Here is an 18035-nt window from a genome sequence, read left to right as displayed (position 1 = left end):
TCCACAGTGATAGCCCCAACAATGTCCCTGTATAAGCTAGTGAGCACAATGATTTCTAAAGACTGCCTTGCCTTTCTGGATAGTTTATGGTACTGTGCGGTGGAGTGGTTTGCAGGGTGGGAGACGGGGAGCTTTGTGTTGTCGTCGGGTTGGCAGACTTCAGATGTGGTGTGGAACGGGCTGCGGGACAGAACCGTGTGTGTGTGTGTTTGTGTTTGTGATTATACCTGTGAGCAGGGGTTCTCAACCTGGGGGTTGCGACCCCTTGGGCCCAGGTTGAGAACTCTTGGGGGGTCGCCAATATTATTTTGGGGGGGGTCCCCATATTATTATTATTATTTTATTTTTTTCAACTGCATGGCTGAAAAATAAATTTCAGAGTTTACATAGTACACATAGCACATGCATAAACATTCCTTAATGATTATATCTGGTTTATTTATGATGCATTTTCTCTATTATTAAGCCTATTGTAGCGGTCAATTTGTATTGGGTGTGGAAGGTGTGGAGCGGGGGTCGCAAGACATGGCCAAAGTAGAACATGACCTGTACCTGTCTCAGAGGCACTTGCCTCTGAGACCTTAGTGTCAACCCCTGTGTTGGTGTACTTGTGGAAAGGTGGAAATGGGAATGCTAAACACAACACGGATTGATAGTGATCTGACTCCAAGGCTTTTACTCACAGGGGGGCCGGATGACTAAAATGATAGAGGATGATGAAGGTTAAATGATTGCCGGCGAATATTTTGCATGCTCCATTCATACAGGTTGATTCAGAGTGTATGAACTCGGAAGAACCAGCAGCATCGTCCCGAAATACAAAAATTGGCGCGTGGCACAGTGGTAAATTACCTGCCATGTGCCCACCACGTGGAGTCTAGGCAGGGTTAGAATCCTTTTAAGTACCTGCCTAGGCATGGTTAGAATCCTTTTAAGTACCTGCCTAGGCAGGGTTAGAATCCTTTTAAGTACCTGCCCACCAACGTGAAGTCTTGGCGGGCTTCGAATCCATCGCGGTGCATCATCCGGCTTTGTTGAGCGTCTGTACGAACGAACACGACTGGCCCGTAACTTGGGGGAGAAAACAGAAAAGCCGCCGGCCGGGTGGGGAGGGTGATATTTATCACAACACATAGATGGACATGTACCCTTAGAGTATATATTAATAGAGACGTCACCGAGAGGAAACACTGAAGCGAAAAATACATGGTGGCCGAAAGTAGGTACTGCAGCTCGAGCGGCATTTGGTTCAATCACATGGACGTGCCAAGGCGGCCGAGCCAATACACAACAACGGCGACGCTCGCCCATGACTCACTCGCAGTGCACGCACACACGGTACTGACTCGTTCATGTGTTTGGCCCAAATGCATCCCAAAATGCACTCTGTTCCATTCCCGGAAGAAGGGGTGAAATCGCATCATGCACTGGGTGAGCAACTCGATGCAAGTGGATGGGAGGAGAAATCCGGTGACGTCTCTATTTTATATAACTCTATGCATGTACCCTTTCGGGCCGGGGAGGCAGCTGTCAGCAGGGAGCTGCTCTGCATTCTCCCTGACAACACACAGAAATGTGTGTGCGTGTGTGTGTGGGAAGGAATCAGCTGGCATAACAACTAGACTGGAGACTGTATAAAACATATTAGCTACTCTAAAACAAAAATAAATTCATGTTCTAACTTCTCTTTTTTTTTTTTTTATATATTTTTTATCCCACGATTTTGTAACCCATTGTTCACCTGTGTCTATTATCTAATGTGATCCTGGGCTCTACACACCCTCTGCCAACCTTTACACCTAACAGGGGAGTTTCCCTGGTTGGACGTAGCGCGTGGAAGGAACACGTTATTCCAACCAGTTCCTTTCCACTCCATCAGGCGCCCCGGCTGGCCAGGGGGAGGCAGTTTAGAGACCAGGATTATGTTCTAACTTCTAATACTTTTGAACTGCTGTTTATATCATGATGAACTTCTAATACTCATCATGATATAAACAGCAGTTCAAAAGTGTCTGGGTCGCACAAATAAGTGCCTCTGGTGTGTATACTAGACTTTCAGTCTGTTTTACACATTCACTAATGGGTTCAGGTTCAGAGCAAGACAGAAGACTCGTAGGAGTTCAGTGTCTTGCTCATGGACACTTCAACAGTGTTCCAGAGACAGTGGGGAGCCGGGGATAGAACCGGGAACCTTCCGATTCAGCCTGCCGTCTCAGGTAAAGCTCTCTGGAAGACAATAAAGATGGCCTGTTTTTCTACAGGCTTCTTGAAATGTTCATAATGGACATGATGGCCAGACATGGTCTGGAGACTGAGGACATGTATTTAGGATATAGTGAACAACGGGGCTGAGTGTGCTGCAACTAAGTTGTGCTGCAAGTCTTTGCTCAAGTGGAAAAGCGTGACGCTTATTAGTTGGTGGCTGAAAGACATAAAGGCAAGCATGATGAGAGCTGGCTCTGGGAAGGGAGGTTATTATGCGATTTGTATTTTTGCAGAGGTGTGGGTTTGCATGCGCACATGTGCCCATTGTGTCTTTGTGTGCATGTTTGGGCCGTTTGCATTTGTTCCATGACTTTGGGCAGATTCCTTGCAGTGTTTGTTTGGTTAATAAAACCATCTCTTCTCTGTAGTCAATTTATGCTAAATTGGTCGCTGGAGTATCTTTTATTTGTCATGCCCAATTTCACATTAACTAACTGCTGTTTTTAAATGAGACTCGACTAGATTAGTCCGAGAAAATCACCCCTCCCCTTCTCTCTGTTTCTGCCCTGTCTGATGTCCTCTACAATGGTTCTGTCATTCATTGTGATTTAGATTATGTATTGATTTGCGCCATATATGTCAAGTCTTTCTGTTAATGTTTAAAATCATGTCCCTTTATGTCACAATGCATTATTCCCTAGACTAGGATTGTAACAGCCACAGAGCTGGCAGTGACTCTATTTTCTTGGAGATGGATCATCGACAGTCTGTTGGAATCGCTGATAGGTACACAGTGATTGATAGGCTTGCTGCTGGTGCTCATGTGGTGTTGACTGTTGATCGTTCAGGGCTACATGTGATTCTGAAGTGCCTTTACTACGAACCATATTAACTCTAACATCCATATTCCGGGAGGCAGAAATTGCCTCCAAGCAAATTGTTTTGTTTGGAGGTTTGCTAGTATAGAGGGGAAAGTAGGAGGGCTAGTATAGAACTCTGGGGGACCCGGTCAATAACTACACTGTACATGTTGTTGTCGGACAAATCACGACCCACTATGATCATTTTAGATTCATAATTAACGGACAACTTTAGTTTTTTTCAACCAAGGTTCAGGTTTTAGTTTGCTATTAGAGAAAGTAAAAGATGAGTGTTATTTTGTTTTCATTTGCTGCTTTCTTTCGTTTTAGGGATTTTAGTTGTTTTTGACAGGGGGGCGGGGGCATTCGAGCATGGGGCTAAATATGTATTCTTTTACAAAATATTATGGCGATTTCTTTTTTTTATTATTTACTATAGTCCTACTAGACCTCAGGAAATTACATCTGGCCACAAAAGATCACAGGATCTATACTGAATGTGAAGGAGGCCTACTGGGGGGAAGCCACACTGTCATAGGCTCAATATGTCAGTTTGACACATTCAGTAGATCTCGTGATATTTTGTGGCCAGATGTAATTTCTTGGGGTCTAGTAGGACTATAGTAAATAATAAAAAAAATAAATCGCTATAAAATTTGGTAAAAGAATACATATTTAGCCCCTTGCTCGAATTCCCCCGCCCCCCTGTCAAAAACAGCTAAAATCCCTAAAACGAAAGAAAGCAACAAATGAAAAGAAATTAACACTCATCTTTTAATTTCTCTAACAACAACCTAAAACATGAACCTTGGTTGAAAAAAACTAAAGTTGTCCTTTAACACATTGAGAGCCCACGCAATACTGCCCAAAATCACTTTCACCTAGAAAATCCATTCACATTTTTTATAATTCAGCTGACTGTGGAGACACATGCTGGAACTTTTTACTTTGAAATGTTTTATAGTTTCTGAGTTATTTAATTTAAACGCCAAATGCATTCTCAATGGCAAACACAAACTTTGGCACCATGTGTTTTTTTGAAAGACGTCCACAGACGTCTTGGGCTATGCACGTGCGGTAATACCCAGGACGTCCACAGACGTTTTGGGCACAAAATGTGTTAAAAGAGATGAGGCATCTTGCAAATCAAATCAGTCATAATTTACATGGCTCGGACCAGACTCGAAATAATGCCACCCGATCTCCCAGTTCTAAGAAGGTGAAGTTCAACCCCTGCCTCTCTAACATCAGGCTGTGAAATGTCTTTCTTCTCTGTGCTCTGTCAGAGAGCTGATATGATAATAATAGACTCCAGTGTTGTGGCTACATGTGAACACTATTGATTTTGTGACTCAAGATGACTCCCTGCACTCAATGAGTCTGTTAGTTTCACATTTTGCGTTTGTGAGACACTCGACTAAAGATGAGCTTGAGTGCAACTGCAAAAACACAGCATACATCAAATGTAAATTGTGTAAAGTATGAAGTAGAAACAATTTAGGACCTGCCAATGAGTTTCAATTGGCAGGTCCTAAATTGGGTAAAACATAATTGGCTACTCTTAACAAAACAAGAAGTTACATAGTGCCCTATGTTATACAAAATTAGTGAAAATAGCCGATCTGCAGTCTCACAACGTGTCGTGATGCGACTTCTGGACAGCTCAGTCCCTACTGTGCCACGGCACAAAGTAGCAGATCCTTTTTCCTATTGGGAAAATGAAGAGGGTGTTTGTAAATTGTGACCGATAGCGACCCAGGTTCGGTCCCGCAGACCGGCAGGGAAAGAAATCTGGGTGGGCCAACACAGAAGGCACAGAACCCGCTACTGCTCCCGTGTAGTTGCTCTGCTCAGTGGTCAACAGTATAAGACTGCGGTTGTACTGGTCAGCTATATTATTATATTCTTACACTTTGGGTAGTCCGTGGCTCAAATGCCGAATAATTAATGGCTGGATCTTGATAGGAAAAGGGTTGAAAGTAAAGCCACTGCTTTAGAAGATGTGACAACAGCAGACTGAGCTCCTGCCATTGTGTTTTGTCCCCCTGTCGTGTTGATTCATTCAGGTCTCCTGGTGGGCGCGCTGGACACGGTGCTGGACTCCAACGCCAGGGTCACACCCTTCCGAATCCTCCTCCAGGTCCCTGGCTCCCAGATTAGCTGGGTCATCGCTAGCGGTGAGGCTAACGCCGTCCAAGGCTGACACAAAACATCTGTTCTGTTTTCTTTTGTTTCGTATTCTGTAGTTCCTCTCCATTAACCACTGACCACCCACCCACCCCCACATGCATTTAGTTAAAGGGATATTTCACTTTAAAACACTTCTGGAGTAATTTTACCTACTTTTGTGTGCAACTCGGGTTCAATATTTCAAATCAATTTTATATTGATTTGATCAGACACAAGTTCACACAACTTTATATTCCTATATAATATGGGTTCCATATTTTTTTATCCCACAATTTTGTAACCCATGTTTTCACCCAGTGTCAATTATCTAATGTAATCTCTACACTCCCTCTGCCAAACTCCATTTTAACTGTTGACAGTTAACAAACATTGTGAGCTTCTCAGCTTGTACAGTAGAGCTGCAACAGTGTGTTTTTGAAAAACATAAATCATTAGAGAACCCAGTTTGAAAGAGGTTAAGGGGATACTTCACTTTCCCTCACACATTAGGACAGTACTAGACAATTGATTGATTGATTGATTGATTTTTTTTTAACAGTTTGCAGAATTACAGTACATTTCAAGCACAAACTCAATACAAAGACTGTTAACTGTGAGTGGACGACCCAATTAAGAATTACACTTGTTTACAAGAGGGTCCACCTTGTTCAATTCATCAAAAACACTAGCACCAAGGTTTTCAATGAATCTGTCGTGGTTAAAATGAGGTTTTAAGTTATGGGAAATATCCCTTTTAAATATTGATGACACATGTGTACAGTATAAGCACAAAACCTTAAAGAATACTGTGTAAGTAAGGTAAAAAGCAGTAACGGCAGAAGGCAATGGAGCAGAAAAGTTAGGAAGTTAGTCGTATGCAGACAGAGATATAAAACCTGCATCATTAAACTGGAACACTCCTACAAATAGGAGTGGAACATTTCTGATTAACCGAATATCAAATATGTAATTATTGAATCAAGCAACTTAAAAACTGTCTGGGGTGCACACGAAAGCCAGATTAGATGTTAAAATGACCCAAGAAGTGTTTTAAAGGGTACCTAGGGTGTGGAACTCTCTTCCTCTCCATATCAGACTGGCAACCTCAGTTGATGACTTTAAGAAGCGGCTAAAACCCCACTACTATGACCTCGCCTTTAACTGATTTCCTTATCCTTCATGATTCCTTATCTTAAATTTACTCTTAATTTCAATGAATTCTACTGACCAGATTTGAAGCTATTACTTTTGTTTTTACCCTTGTTCTATTTTTTTGCATTTATGTGAATTTTTCTATTTACTGTATGTAAAGCACTTTGAACTACACTTGTGTCTGAAAGGTGCTCTATAAATAAAGATTATTATTATTATTAAAGTGAAATACCCCTTAATCCATTTTGACCTGAGGCTGATTTAGAAAGAAAACATCTTCCAAATCCTAACCTAAGTTTTCAGGAAAAAAATCTAAAATGACACTGATGCTTTTCCCGGTTTTAAAGGTAGAACGATATAGTCTTTCCCAGTCAACAATGGTAAAAGTTCTGTCCTCTGTTGTTGTGTTGTTGTTTTGTCCCTCAGGGGCTGCCATACAGGAAGTGAACAAGCATTGGGATTGGCTGCTACACCACCTGCTCCACTCACTGTCCGTGTTCGAGAACAAGGAGGATGTCGCCAGCTTCGTCAAAGGCAAAGTCAAAGTATGTTTAACCACTCTTAACCTCTTAAACCCCAGGGGAAAATCAAAAATATCGGAGTTGGAACCTAAGACCTTGACCAGCCCCATTTACCCGCTGAGAGCTGTTCATGAGGTGGAAAGCCTCTGCCCCCGCCGGCGGGGGATTGGGGCTCAAGAGGTTTTAAACCCTCTACTCTCGGTGGTCTAATACTTAGACGCCTCCTTTTCCGTCTACACCCAATATCTTCGCGGGGAATAGCCGCAAAATAGCCGCAGAATGTTCGTCCCCACAGTAGAGACGATAGGGTTCATGTGGTTAAAGGTGGTGTTAAGTGATATTAGAATACGTGATAGCTCGGTATTCCCATAGCAATCATTGCTAGAGATGGTGAAAACATTGAACATTTATTTTCTGTTACTTACTAACTGAACAAACTGTCTATAGCAATGATTATTATTTGAATATAGCTCTTCAAAATGTTATCCCATTTAGACCGTACGACGTGTGGGAACGTCATAACTAATCCAACTGACGGGACACACGTCCTAGCGCATTTTCATTGATATCAAACGAGAGGAAAATATTCTGAATTTTTGGCCTCTCCTTCTGCACCATACTCCTTGCTCTTTCGCGCATGCGCGTTGTCGTTCACTTCCCTGTTTACCGTTCACAAAGAAAGGCTCGGCGCGCGTAATCTAAGGAGCTCTCCGTGGTTTTGACCAGATGGATATACTAAGCTCTTCATTTCTGACTTCAACATGCCTCTCGTTCAAAATATGAAGCGAGCGATCATCAGTGACTTCATCGTAATCTTAGCGAGGTAAGCAAGCAAAAATATGTCTCCCGGTTTTTTTACAGAGTAAAAACGGCCATATCTTCCCGGCACCCGAGCTTCTATTTTGAAAGAAATCCCGGTGCTGATTGTGTTAACACAGTGAATTCAGTGATGGCACCTCCTGTGGGATGTAAAACATTAATCTTAGTGAAACAATCACATTAACTAACTAACGCACACATTGAATGCCATTGACAATGAATGGCCAGTTTTGAGTGTTTGTGTGAACACAAACATTGAAGACGAAGTTGAGGACGCAAATTGCGATTGGCCGAAATGAGATGATGTATGATGATAAGGGCGCCCCTCTCTTCACACGGGTGTGATTTTTAATTGTAAACATTGCTATAGATAGAGTGTTTGTTCAGTAGCCAGGGGTCTCCCCGTGTCTCCAGCTTTTTTAGTAATCAGAAAATGAATTTTCAGGTCGGAATACCATGTTCTATCCAATAAGGAGAGAGAACTCCATGATTATCAATCATTTATCAGCTTAACCCATTTAGACCTGAGGACGATTCTACGTACAAATGCCTTCTAAATCCTGACAGTTTTCTTGAAAAATCCATGTTTCTATGTCATTTCGTTCTCATACATTTTCATATCAAGGATCCCCAAAAATATATGTAATTGACCGCCGACCCCCATCTGAAAATATGTACTTCCCGGGACCCCCCAGAAGCAAAGATTTGTGTTCAAAACGTTCGCTCTGAAAGAATATATATTCAAAGATTTGCACTATATTTTCACGATTTTTCAAAAATGGCAGACCTACAAGCTCATAGTTAGCTATGAGCTTTGAGCTATGAGCTATGAGCTATGAGCTTTTCCATCAGTTCCAATTTCACTTGTTTATCCTGTCTCCTCTCCTCTTCTCTGCTCACCATCCATCCCAATGTTTTTCCGCACTCCTCCCCTCCAAAAGGGTCTGATAGCGGAGGAGACCGGGGGACGCCTGGCCGCCCAGGAGGAAGACCCGGAGAAGTTCCGGGAGGCGCTGCTGAAGTTCGAGCGTCACTTTGGCCTCCCGCCGTCGGAGAAGCTGGTCACCCACTACTCGTGCTGCTGCTGGAAGGGCCGCGTGCCTCGCCAGGGCTTCCTCTACCTCAGCATCAACCACATGGCCTTCTACTCCTTCCTGCTGGGCAAAGAAGGTCCGTCCACCTTAACCCATTTAGACCTGAGGCGGATTAAAATTAAAAAAGAACAGTTTTCTGAAAAACCCTATGTTTCTATGTCAGTGGTGCTCAACCTTTTTCATGTCAAGGACCCCCATAATTATCTGTATTTGGCCGCAGACCCCCATCTAAAAATATGTTGTTCCAGGGACCCCCCAGAAGCAAATATTTGAGTTCAAAACATTCGCTCTGAAAGAATACATATTCAAAGCGCCACATTTTCCACGACTTTTCACAAATAGAAGATCTACAAGCTCGTAGATCTGCTATTTATCAATAGCTAAAGTATAACAATGCTTAAAACACCAAAAGGGGTTCCCGTCCTGAATGGGTCCCCAGCCAATGTATACTAGAGGTGCTCCGATCACGTTGGTTTTTTTGGGACCGATCACCGATTGTTTTTCTCATGATCGGCCAATGGCGATCTTGTGCATAAGGGGAAAACTTTAATATTTCCAAAATTATTATGTCAGAAAACCACGTCAAACTGTTCCCGTGTGTGTGTGGGGGGAGGAGGAAGGGGAGAATGTTTAGCCCTGTCACAAAGATACAAAACGATATTCCCGGTATACTATATATCGGATTTACTTTTATACCACTTAAATTGTATAAAAGATCGGTTTCTCCAGATAAATTGCGAATCACCAATCGAGTCATTTGGAGTGAATATCGGCCGATCACCGATCGGTGGCTGATCGATCGGAGCACCTCTAATGTATACAGTGACACACGATATAGGGGCACGAAAACGTGTGTTTTCCGGTTCAGGTTAAAAACGACACAACACAACAGGCTGCATAAAGTTGACCATATCATTGAGCTATATTATGTCTGGACACTGCCCAGTGCTCGTTTCAAAGAAACTTGCTCAGCTGGTGCATACTCCTACTGCCTCCATGTGCAAGCCTTTGAGTCAAGCCCATTGGTTGAGCTTGTTTTGCTTGTTCAACATGCCCAAAATGTTGACGTCGAGTTGAAAGTGGTTAATATGTGCTCTGGCCAGCATGCCAGTTAAAGTACAGCATGTATGTATGTAAACATGAAGTACGTTCTCTTCCTGCAGTCAAGTTCGTGGTCCCCTGGGCGGAGGTGACTCGCGTGGAGCGCGTGTCAGCGGGCCTGATGACGGAGGTGGTTCGGGTCAGCACCAGGCAGCGCCAGAGGGACTTCTCCATGTTCCTGAGCCTGGACGAGGCCTTCGGGGTCATAGGTCAGCTGGCTGACATCGCCCTCCGAAGGCTGCTGGAAAGCGAAGGGCTGGAGCTGGACTATATCCTGCAGCAACCCACACGCATTACTAAGAGGTCAGGTTCCGTGCATTACTAAGAGGTCAGGGTGTGTGGGTGGGTGAGTGAGGCTGTGTGCGTGTGCGCGTGTGTATTACTTGTCCCCACGAGTATAGTAGATTTTGATAAATAGATGTTGTTCAGAGGACAATGTTGTCTTGGGAGCTTGAAAAATGAATATTTTGACCAGTGGTTTTCAAAGCTTTTCATATATATGGACCACCATTAGCCTCTCAGACCAAGACTTTTATGTAGACTTATTGTAAATGAATTAATGCAGATGTTTAACCATAACTTTACTCTTAAGAGCATAAAATGAATTGTGGACATTTTTCCCTCAAGGGTAAATTTTTTATTTAATTTTACACTCACTCAATAAATAGATCACTCAAGAGATCTAATAAGGGTCCATTTGGTTACCAACTCGAATCCCATCATCAAGGACCACTGGTGGTCCCCGGACCACTGGTTGAGAACCACGGATTTAGACGTCCCATCTTCGGTTCCTGCACTGAGATTTGTGCTAGCTAGGAGATATAAAAATATATCACTGTAGTGTAAACGATACGTCTCCCAAACGGCTCCCAAAACATCGAACAACCTGAATCCACAGTACATTTTGTAAAATGCTTATCATCATCATCATAACCTTTATTTGTACTCGGAGTACAGTTTAGGGTCAGGCAATCATTTTCAATGTAGCCGAGATACAGAACGCAATACTCAACAGATAGTCATTCATATACAGTAATAATTTTAATATATGAATACAAAGACAGAAAATACCCGAAAATGTTTTGTACCAGAGACGAGAACTGCTTCTGAAAGTGTCTTAACCCATTCTGGGCGGGAACCCCTTTTGGTGTTTTAACTAAGCATTATGTAATACTTTAGCTATTGAAAAATAGCAGATCTACAAGCTCATAGCGCGCCACCGAGTGGCGCGCTACGAGCTTGTAGGTCTGCTATTTTTGAAAAAACGTGAAAATGCGGCACAAATCTTTGAATATATATTCTTTCAGAAGACTTTTTTTTTTATTTCGACGTCAGGCATAAATGGGTTAAGCTGAAGTACAGGAAGTGCAGTCGAAGGAAGTTATTTTAATGCTGTGTCAACGCATGAATACTGTTTGGTCAAAAAAAACAGCCACTGGCGGAAGTACAGTACATAGAATGGAAGTTCCGCCCTATGGACACTTTGGGGCTGCAATTCATTTCCTAGCTTTTCTCCTTGTGAGATGAGAAATTGCTGGGAACGAGCTTAGTACTGAGTGCAGCCCACTCCTCTTAGCAATAGCATTTTGTCCCTTGAGATAGGCTAGCCGCTAGACCATACATGGGCAACTGGCGGCCCGGGGGCCACATGCGTCCCCCACCTTCACTTAATGTGGCCCTCAGGTTAATGTCAGAATACTGATTGGTTTCAGCTGTTTACAATTCCACAACATGCAAACATGACCCGCTTTAATTACTTCAGTCTAAATTAGTAGCTCATTGCTTCAACACAAGTATAATTAAAGGCATTTGAAATTACATAAGAATGTTAATTTTCAGGATTCCAATTCAAAAATAGCAAAAAAATTATTCAAGATTTCAATTCGAATATAGCAAAAATTGCAGATCTACAAGCTCAAAACGAGTCGCACTGCGACGCGTTTTGAGCTTGTAGATCTGCTATTTTTGCTAGCAATGTGGCCCCTCTGGAGTGAGTGTGGAAATATAGTGGCCATCGTCAAAGTTGCCCAAACCTGCGCTAGACTGTAGGAAAGCTGAGAGGTAGACATTGTAGGCAAGGTATCGGCACTGCTTTGATTGCCGGCTGGCCAGATTGGGAATGATTTTTTTAGAGAGTCATTTTTAACGTGAGCATTGAAAATGCACTGTGATGTTGAATTGTTGATACAAAAGTTGTCCTCACTGGTCAGAATCTTGACAGAAAACGATAGACGTGACAGGCAACTACTAACAAATGGTATACATTCTTGGAATTTAGCTAAAACATCTACCATAGACACCAATGGACTGGAGGCAAGTCACAACATGTTATTTAAAATTGTGGTTGATGTGTGAACATGGCGGCCTGAAACCATTTTAGACGATGAGACGTTACATTGTAAACGTGAGTGGGAACGTACATTTCCATTTGTATAATATTGTTTTTACCACTATCAACCTGGCGTTGATTGTTTAAAAAGAATTGCTGACAAACTTTTGGTTGTAGGCTATTGTTGTACAGCGTCGTACGCCAAAATATTAAATGGGGTTCAAATGGTTAATTTAGGGAAATGTGCGATTTTATGCGTGCACCACATCAGTGGTTCTCAAAGTGGGGCCTGGGAACCCCCAGGGGTCCTCCTTTTTTATTTCTTTATTTTTCTTTAGCCCAATTAAGAAATCTGGCAATTCGAACAAAGCCAAATCTACAATCTTGAGCTGTTAGATCTGCTATTTTGAAACGATTGGAAAGATTTTGAACCAATGGGGGAAAGATTTTTACAAATCTTCTCTCATGGGGGTCCCTGGCACAGAATCTTTTCAGATGGGAGTTCTGTGGCCAAACACAAATGAATTTGGGGGTCGCTGACAATGCCTGCAAGAGTTTGCACGGATTGAGTGTGCGGAGCCTCCCTTTATTTTTTCATAATACTCCCAACACCTCCAAGTCTACTGGCACATGAGCAGTGTTTTGTTTCTTTTCTGCATTTTTTGGGGGGTCGCCGACATGACTGATTGTGTTATAATGTTGCACACGTGGCGAGGTGTGTTGTTTGCACGGAGTCTCGTTTTAGAAGCTACTGCTCTGGGACGTCTACAGCACTGTTCAAACACACAACGTATACCATGTGACCGTGATGAGGTCATAAAGACGTGTTGTCAGCAGACAGCCACCCTCGGGACATGAAGGGACGACGTGGGTAGAATGCTGCGGCCAATTACACTGTCTCTCTATGAGACAATAAAGGTTTTTTAAGTGTTTGTGGAATCGGAAGAGTGCATACTGCGTGATGTACACAGTTTAGACCACAACAATGACGACGATTGTTAAGAGCACTTCGGGCCCATCTTCAACGTATCTTCATCTAATTGGTTCCACTACTTACTAATGCTCACTGTAAGATGGTACTTTATCTACTATCTGTATCTATCTTTATCGGTCTGAAAGGAGGGTTGTGGACTCCTCGTGCATTGGCAACTGGCGGCCCGGGGGCCACATACAGCCTTCACTTAACACATTCTGTTCTGTTTTTTTTTATTTGTCAGTTCGCCTTTCGGCTACCGTATGCTACGCTCTGCACTCAAATTAGCTTACCGTTGACTTAGCTGTTAGCGCGTGGCGGAAAGAATGACTCGTCTCTCCTAATCCAGGGTGCTCTCCGTGGTTTTGAACGGATCGATATACTGGCGCTTCATTTCTGCTCCTCATCCGTCTCTCCCGCAAAATATGAACGCTTTTTGGATCATATATCGTATAAATTAAAACGATAGCAATGTAATCTAGCAATGTAAAGTAAACTTTTTTTAGTAGATTGTCTCCGGGTCGTGGCGTTCAGAGTAAAAGCGGCCATGTCTTTCCGGCACCCCAGAGCTCCTATTTTGAAGGAATCCCGGCAACGGTTGTGTTAATGTGGCTCGCATGGTTAATATCAGAATATTGATATATAATTGATTTCAGCTGTTACAATTCCAAACATGACCCACTTTAATTACTTTGGTCTAAATTAGTAGGCTAATGAGTAGTATTAAAATGCTATTGTCTTTGTTGAATGTATTTGTCATCATCATCATATTTCAACCGCGGTCGAGATCATGGATTCCACAATGCTACGCCAGACTTCCCGGTCCTTCATTGCCACCCCCAGTTCCTGCCTACTGAAGCACCGGTCCTTCATTGCCACCCCCAGTTCCTGCCTACTGAAGCATGTGTCCCTAGCGATGACATCAGGGAACTACAGCTTTCTACTTCTGGTCCGCCCTGAGGCAGGACTCCAGAGAAGAAGGGAAGATATAACCTCATTGTCAGCTCTGTAGCAGTGGCCGGCAAACTGCGCTCTTCTGGATCGGACCAGTGAAGAAACACAGGCTAGGTTGCCGTATATTAGATTAGTCGATGGGTGGCTCTTCCAAGACAGATTTTGCGCTCTCATTAGAAGGCGGGTGTAAGTGCCATCCAACCGATTCTCTTGTTTCTTTGAAAGTGTCCATGTCTCGGAGCCATAGAGTAGAATCGGCTCAACAGTCGTCCTAAATATTTTTACTAAGCTGGGATGACCAGATCTTATACATGTCATTGCAGGCTGACCAGGCCATACCCTTCCTAGTTTGAAAGTCCTTTTGGGAAGAAGATATATATGAACCCAAATAGTCATCAACCCGTTTCAGAGGAGTGTTAAGTGTTTTTATAATGTGGTTATTGTTGGATTTGCATATGTTTACGTATTCATTTTTCGTCTCGTTGAGATAAAGACCAACACAGTTGGAGGCCTGCTCAAGAGACTGAAGGAGAGCCTGAGCGTATTCCAATGATTGACTGATAAGCGCGATGTCATCAGCGACGACAATGTATTTGTAATTAGTTCATAAAGTTAACATAAGTATAATAAGTAGGCATTTGAAAGTCATTTGAAATTAAATAAAAATGTTACTTTTCAGGATTCCAATTCAAAAATGGCAAAAAAACAAAAAATCTGCACAATTCAAATATAGCAAAAATAGACTATCTACAAGCTCTCAGCGTGTCGCAGTGCGGCGCTATTTTTGCTACGACAGTAATATGCAATGTGGCCCTCTGGAGTGAGTGTGGAAATATAATGGCCCTCTCCATCGTCAAAGTTGCCCATCCCTTTCCTACGGAAACCACAGCGTTTAAATGGATAGGCCACTTCGATAGCAGCACGTAGAACTGCAGAGAGGCAGAGACTGGAAGATGAGATTGGGTACATAATGGGTTTTTGTTTCTGCTGTGATTTCTGTTTGACCGTGAGAATGACTCTGTATATAATGGGCTGTGTGCAGGCAGGTATCGTCTCTGTTGGGTGGAAACCCCGTGAGTCCAAAACTGACTTTTCAGGGTTCAAATTCGATAATGGCGAAAGTAGGAGATCGACATCGACATGGCTCGGAACGTTTCTGGCTTGTGGCTCTGCTACTTTTGAAGCCTTTGTGTGACACTGCAGTATGACCAAGTAGGGGGTTTTCAACCAGTGGTCCGGGGACCACCAGTGGTCCTTGATTGGGTTCCAGGTGGTCCCCAGCTAAATGATGGAGAGTTGGCAACCAAATGGAGCCATATAGAACTTCTAACTCTTGAGAGCGTAAAATGAAACCAAATGGACCCTTATGGGTCCAATTGGTTTCATTTCATACAGCATTCAATACAGCGTGGGAAATGTGGACAAAATCCTATACCAACGATAACAACATATTCTACGTTTTGGGTCTGAGAGGCTAAACCTCATCAAATGGTGGTCTGTGGCTCAAATGCAGAATAACCAATGGGCCTCGATATGAAAGGTTCATGGTTGTGCTTTATTGTTGAAAACCACTGATACACAGGAACAAATGGGAGATAAGAGCTTTCTGCCTGACATGCATAATGTGTGTGCGAATTGAATTGGAGTTGAATCAAATGGGCTACCAGACGCCAAAGGAGGCAGGTCACAACATGTCATAGTATCAACTTAGTGGACCGAAACCATTTGACACTATGAGTGGGAAAGTCCATTGCCATTTTTGAGTGGTGTAAACCACTCCTACAACTGGCTTTGTTAGTTAGTCTGTTTGTCTGTCTGTCTGTTCGTACCAAAAAATGAGCATGGTTGCTATGGTCACCCAGTTCACACGGGTGTGATTTCATTACGTCAGACATTACGTCAGACCACAGCTGATCAGTCTATATAAGACCTTACACCACTCAGTTCACACGGGTGTGATTTTTGTTATAATAATACTAATAATAATAATTCATACAAAGCATGCAGCATTGATTGATTGATTGAATAGTTTATTAGCATGATTGTTAACAGTACAGGCAGTACAGTCAAAGGTTATGCTAACAGGATGACACAGACTCAGGGGCCTTGTTTCCATTCTGGTCCATTGTACTCATCTTTTCATATTGCATGTATGTAAATAATACATACAATACAATACAGAAGCACACTGTGCTTTAAATTTAAGACATTAAAAAAACAAACCTAGATTAAAATAATGCAAAGGGTGTTGCTTTGCATTTAGAGGGGGAAAAAACGTGCAGAGACTGTAACAATGTCTGTACGCTATAAATCTAAGTCTGTTTCACAGCAGCTAGGAGCCACTTAAGTTGGCACTGTTGTACAGTATGTGTGTCCTGTGGGAAATTATACCGTGTGTTGCATTTTTTTTGTAGGTGAAAGGTAACCTCTCTGCTTGTTAGCCAGCCTGACTCATCTTTCTCCCGTCTTTGTGTTAAGTTTGTCAGTCATGGAGGGAGGGGAGGGCGCTCTGCTTCGACACGCGGTTTCACAGTTATGACTAATTTAGTTGGTTAGTTAGTTTATTTATCTCAGTCATGGTTTATCACAGCAGTTGCATATACAGAATAAAGGTTAACATGTTGCAATTGGTCGAAAAGGTATAGGCTTAAAGGTGTAGTGAAACGGAAATGGTGGACATTTTATTATGAAGTTTCAAACGGTTTCAAGTTGAAACACCGGTCTGAAGTTTCTGAACCAATCAGAGCGTCGCATCCCTTCAGGCGATGGGACGGTAGCTAGGGAGTGTTGCTATGCTATACGCAGCAGCGTGGTGTGTGTTTGTTTACAAATGAAATAGACGGCCAACTCTACCAGTTTACTGTTATGTGGCTTATTTCTACCCTATAATGTTTTCAGATACATATTTTAGCGTGATGATTAAGTTGAAACCGAGTAATACACTGTCTGGATGTTATCTGGAATGGGAATAAAAACGGAGGATTTCTGTAATCAATAGCAGCTGTGCTGCACGGATGCGCACATATGGAGAGGATACGGGGGAGCTTCATTTTTATTGGCTTTTATCGATGTTGGCCTCGACACGTCATCACGCAGCACGTTTTCGTTTACAGGAAGTAATAAAAAAAATATTGTTATGGACTTTTGATATAAAAACACACAAAAATGAGAATTTTCCCATTTTTTTGGCATCCATTGTTAGGTATGCTCATATGATGACCACGGAGATGGTCTAAAAGTGTGAAAAACGTATTTTTCATTTCACTACACCTTTAAGCCGAAGCTTATTATGCCCACCTTATTAATATTTAAATGAGTTGTTGCATAGAAAAAGGAAACGAAAGCAAAATAAAACGTATCAACGTTGCTGCACTTTTTTAAGATTTGTTTCTGGCTTTTTTGATAGTATCAAGTGAAGACAGACAGGAAAGAGGGAGAGAGAGAAGGGGAGAGACATGCAGCAAAGGTCGTCATGAACGGGACTCGAACACGCAACGCACTTTTAGGCCAAAGCCTATATGTGGCATGCGCCTGGACCACTTGGCTAGTGGGCGCCCAACGTTGCTGCACTTCTTACAAAATTAATTTATGCTCCGTCTTATGGCGGTGTCACGTGCTGAAGATGGTAGCCCAACGAGCTCGCATCACCACGCATCCACTACGTCAGGGCTTTGTTTCCAAACGTTACAACGTCTCCCTGGGACCCAAACGTACAAAATCATATTAAAAGACATTCATTAAAAAATAAACGTATGCCCTATTTCAGAAATGATCAAAATGGCCGAGCTACAAGCCCTCTTGTATATTGCCTATTTTCACTACTTCTTAAACATTAAGGGGGGGAGGGAGGGGATTTTA

At 42.6% G+C, this 18035-nt stretch overlaps 1 protein-coding gene across 3 annotated transcripts in view; it reads left to right on the top strand.

Moving 5' to 3' along the window:
• Window positions 1-18035, top strand: part of tbc1d8 (TBC1 domain family member 8) — a 59873-nt gene that overhangs the window by 4794 nt on the left and 37044 nt on the right. For all 3 annotated transcript variants that reach the window (XR_013791381.1, XM_079518329.1, XM_079518330.1), the window contains exons 2-5: window positions 5132-5242; window positions 6813-6931; window positions 8668-8896; window positions 9984-10224. Coding sequence is in view for 2 of the 3 variants with exons in the window: in XM_079518329.1 (XP_079374455.1) it covers window positions 5132-5242; window positions 6813-6931; window positions 8668-8896; window positions 9984-10224 (700 nt within the window). In the remaining variant the exon portion in view is untranslated. The remainder of the gene's footprint in view (window positions 1-5131; window positions 5243-6812; window positions 6932-8667; window positions 8897-9983; window positions 10225-18035) is intronic.

This window comes from Electrona antarctica, assembly GCF_951216825.1.
Source record: "Electrona antarctica genome assembly, chromosome: 13".
In the NCBI taxonomy this organism is placed as follows: domain Eukaryota; kingdom Metazoa; phylum Chordata; class Actinopteri; order Myctophiformes; family Myctophidae; genus Electrona; species Electrona antarctica.
The sequence above is the reverse complement of the archived record's forward strand: the minus strand, read 5'-3'. Positions and strand labels throughout refer to the sequence as shown.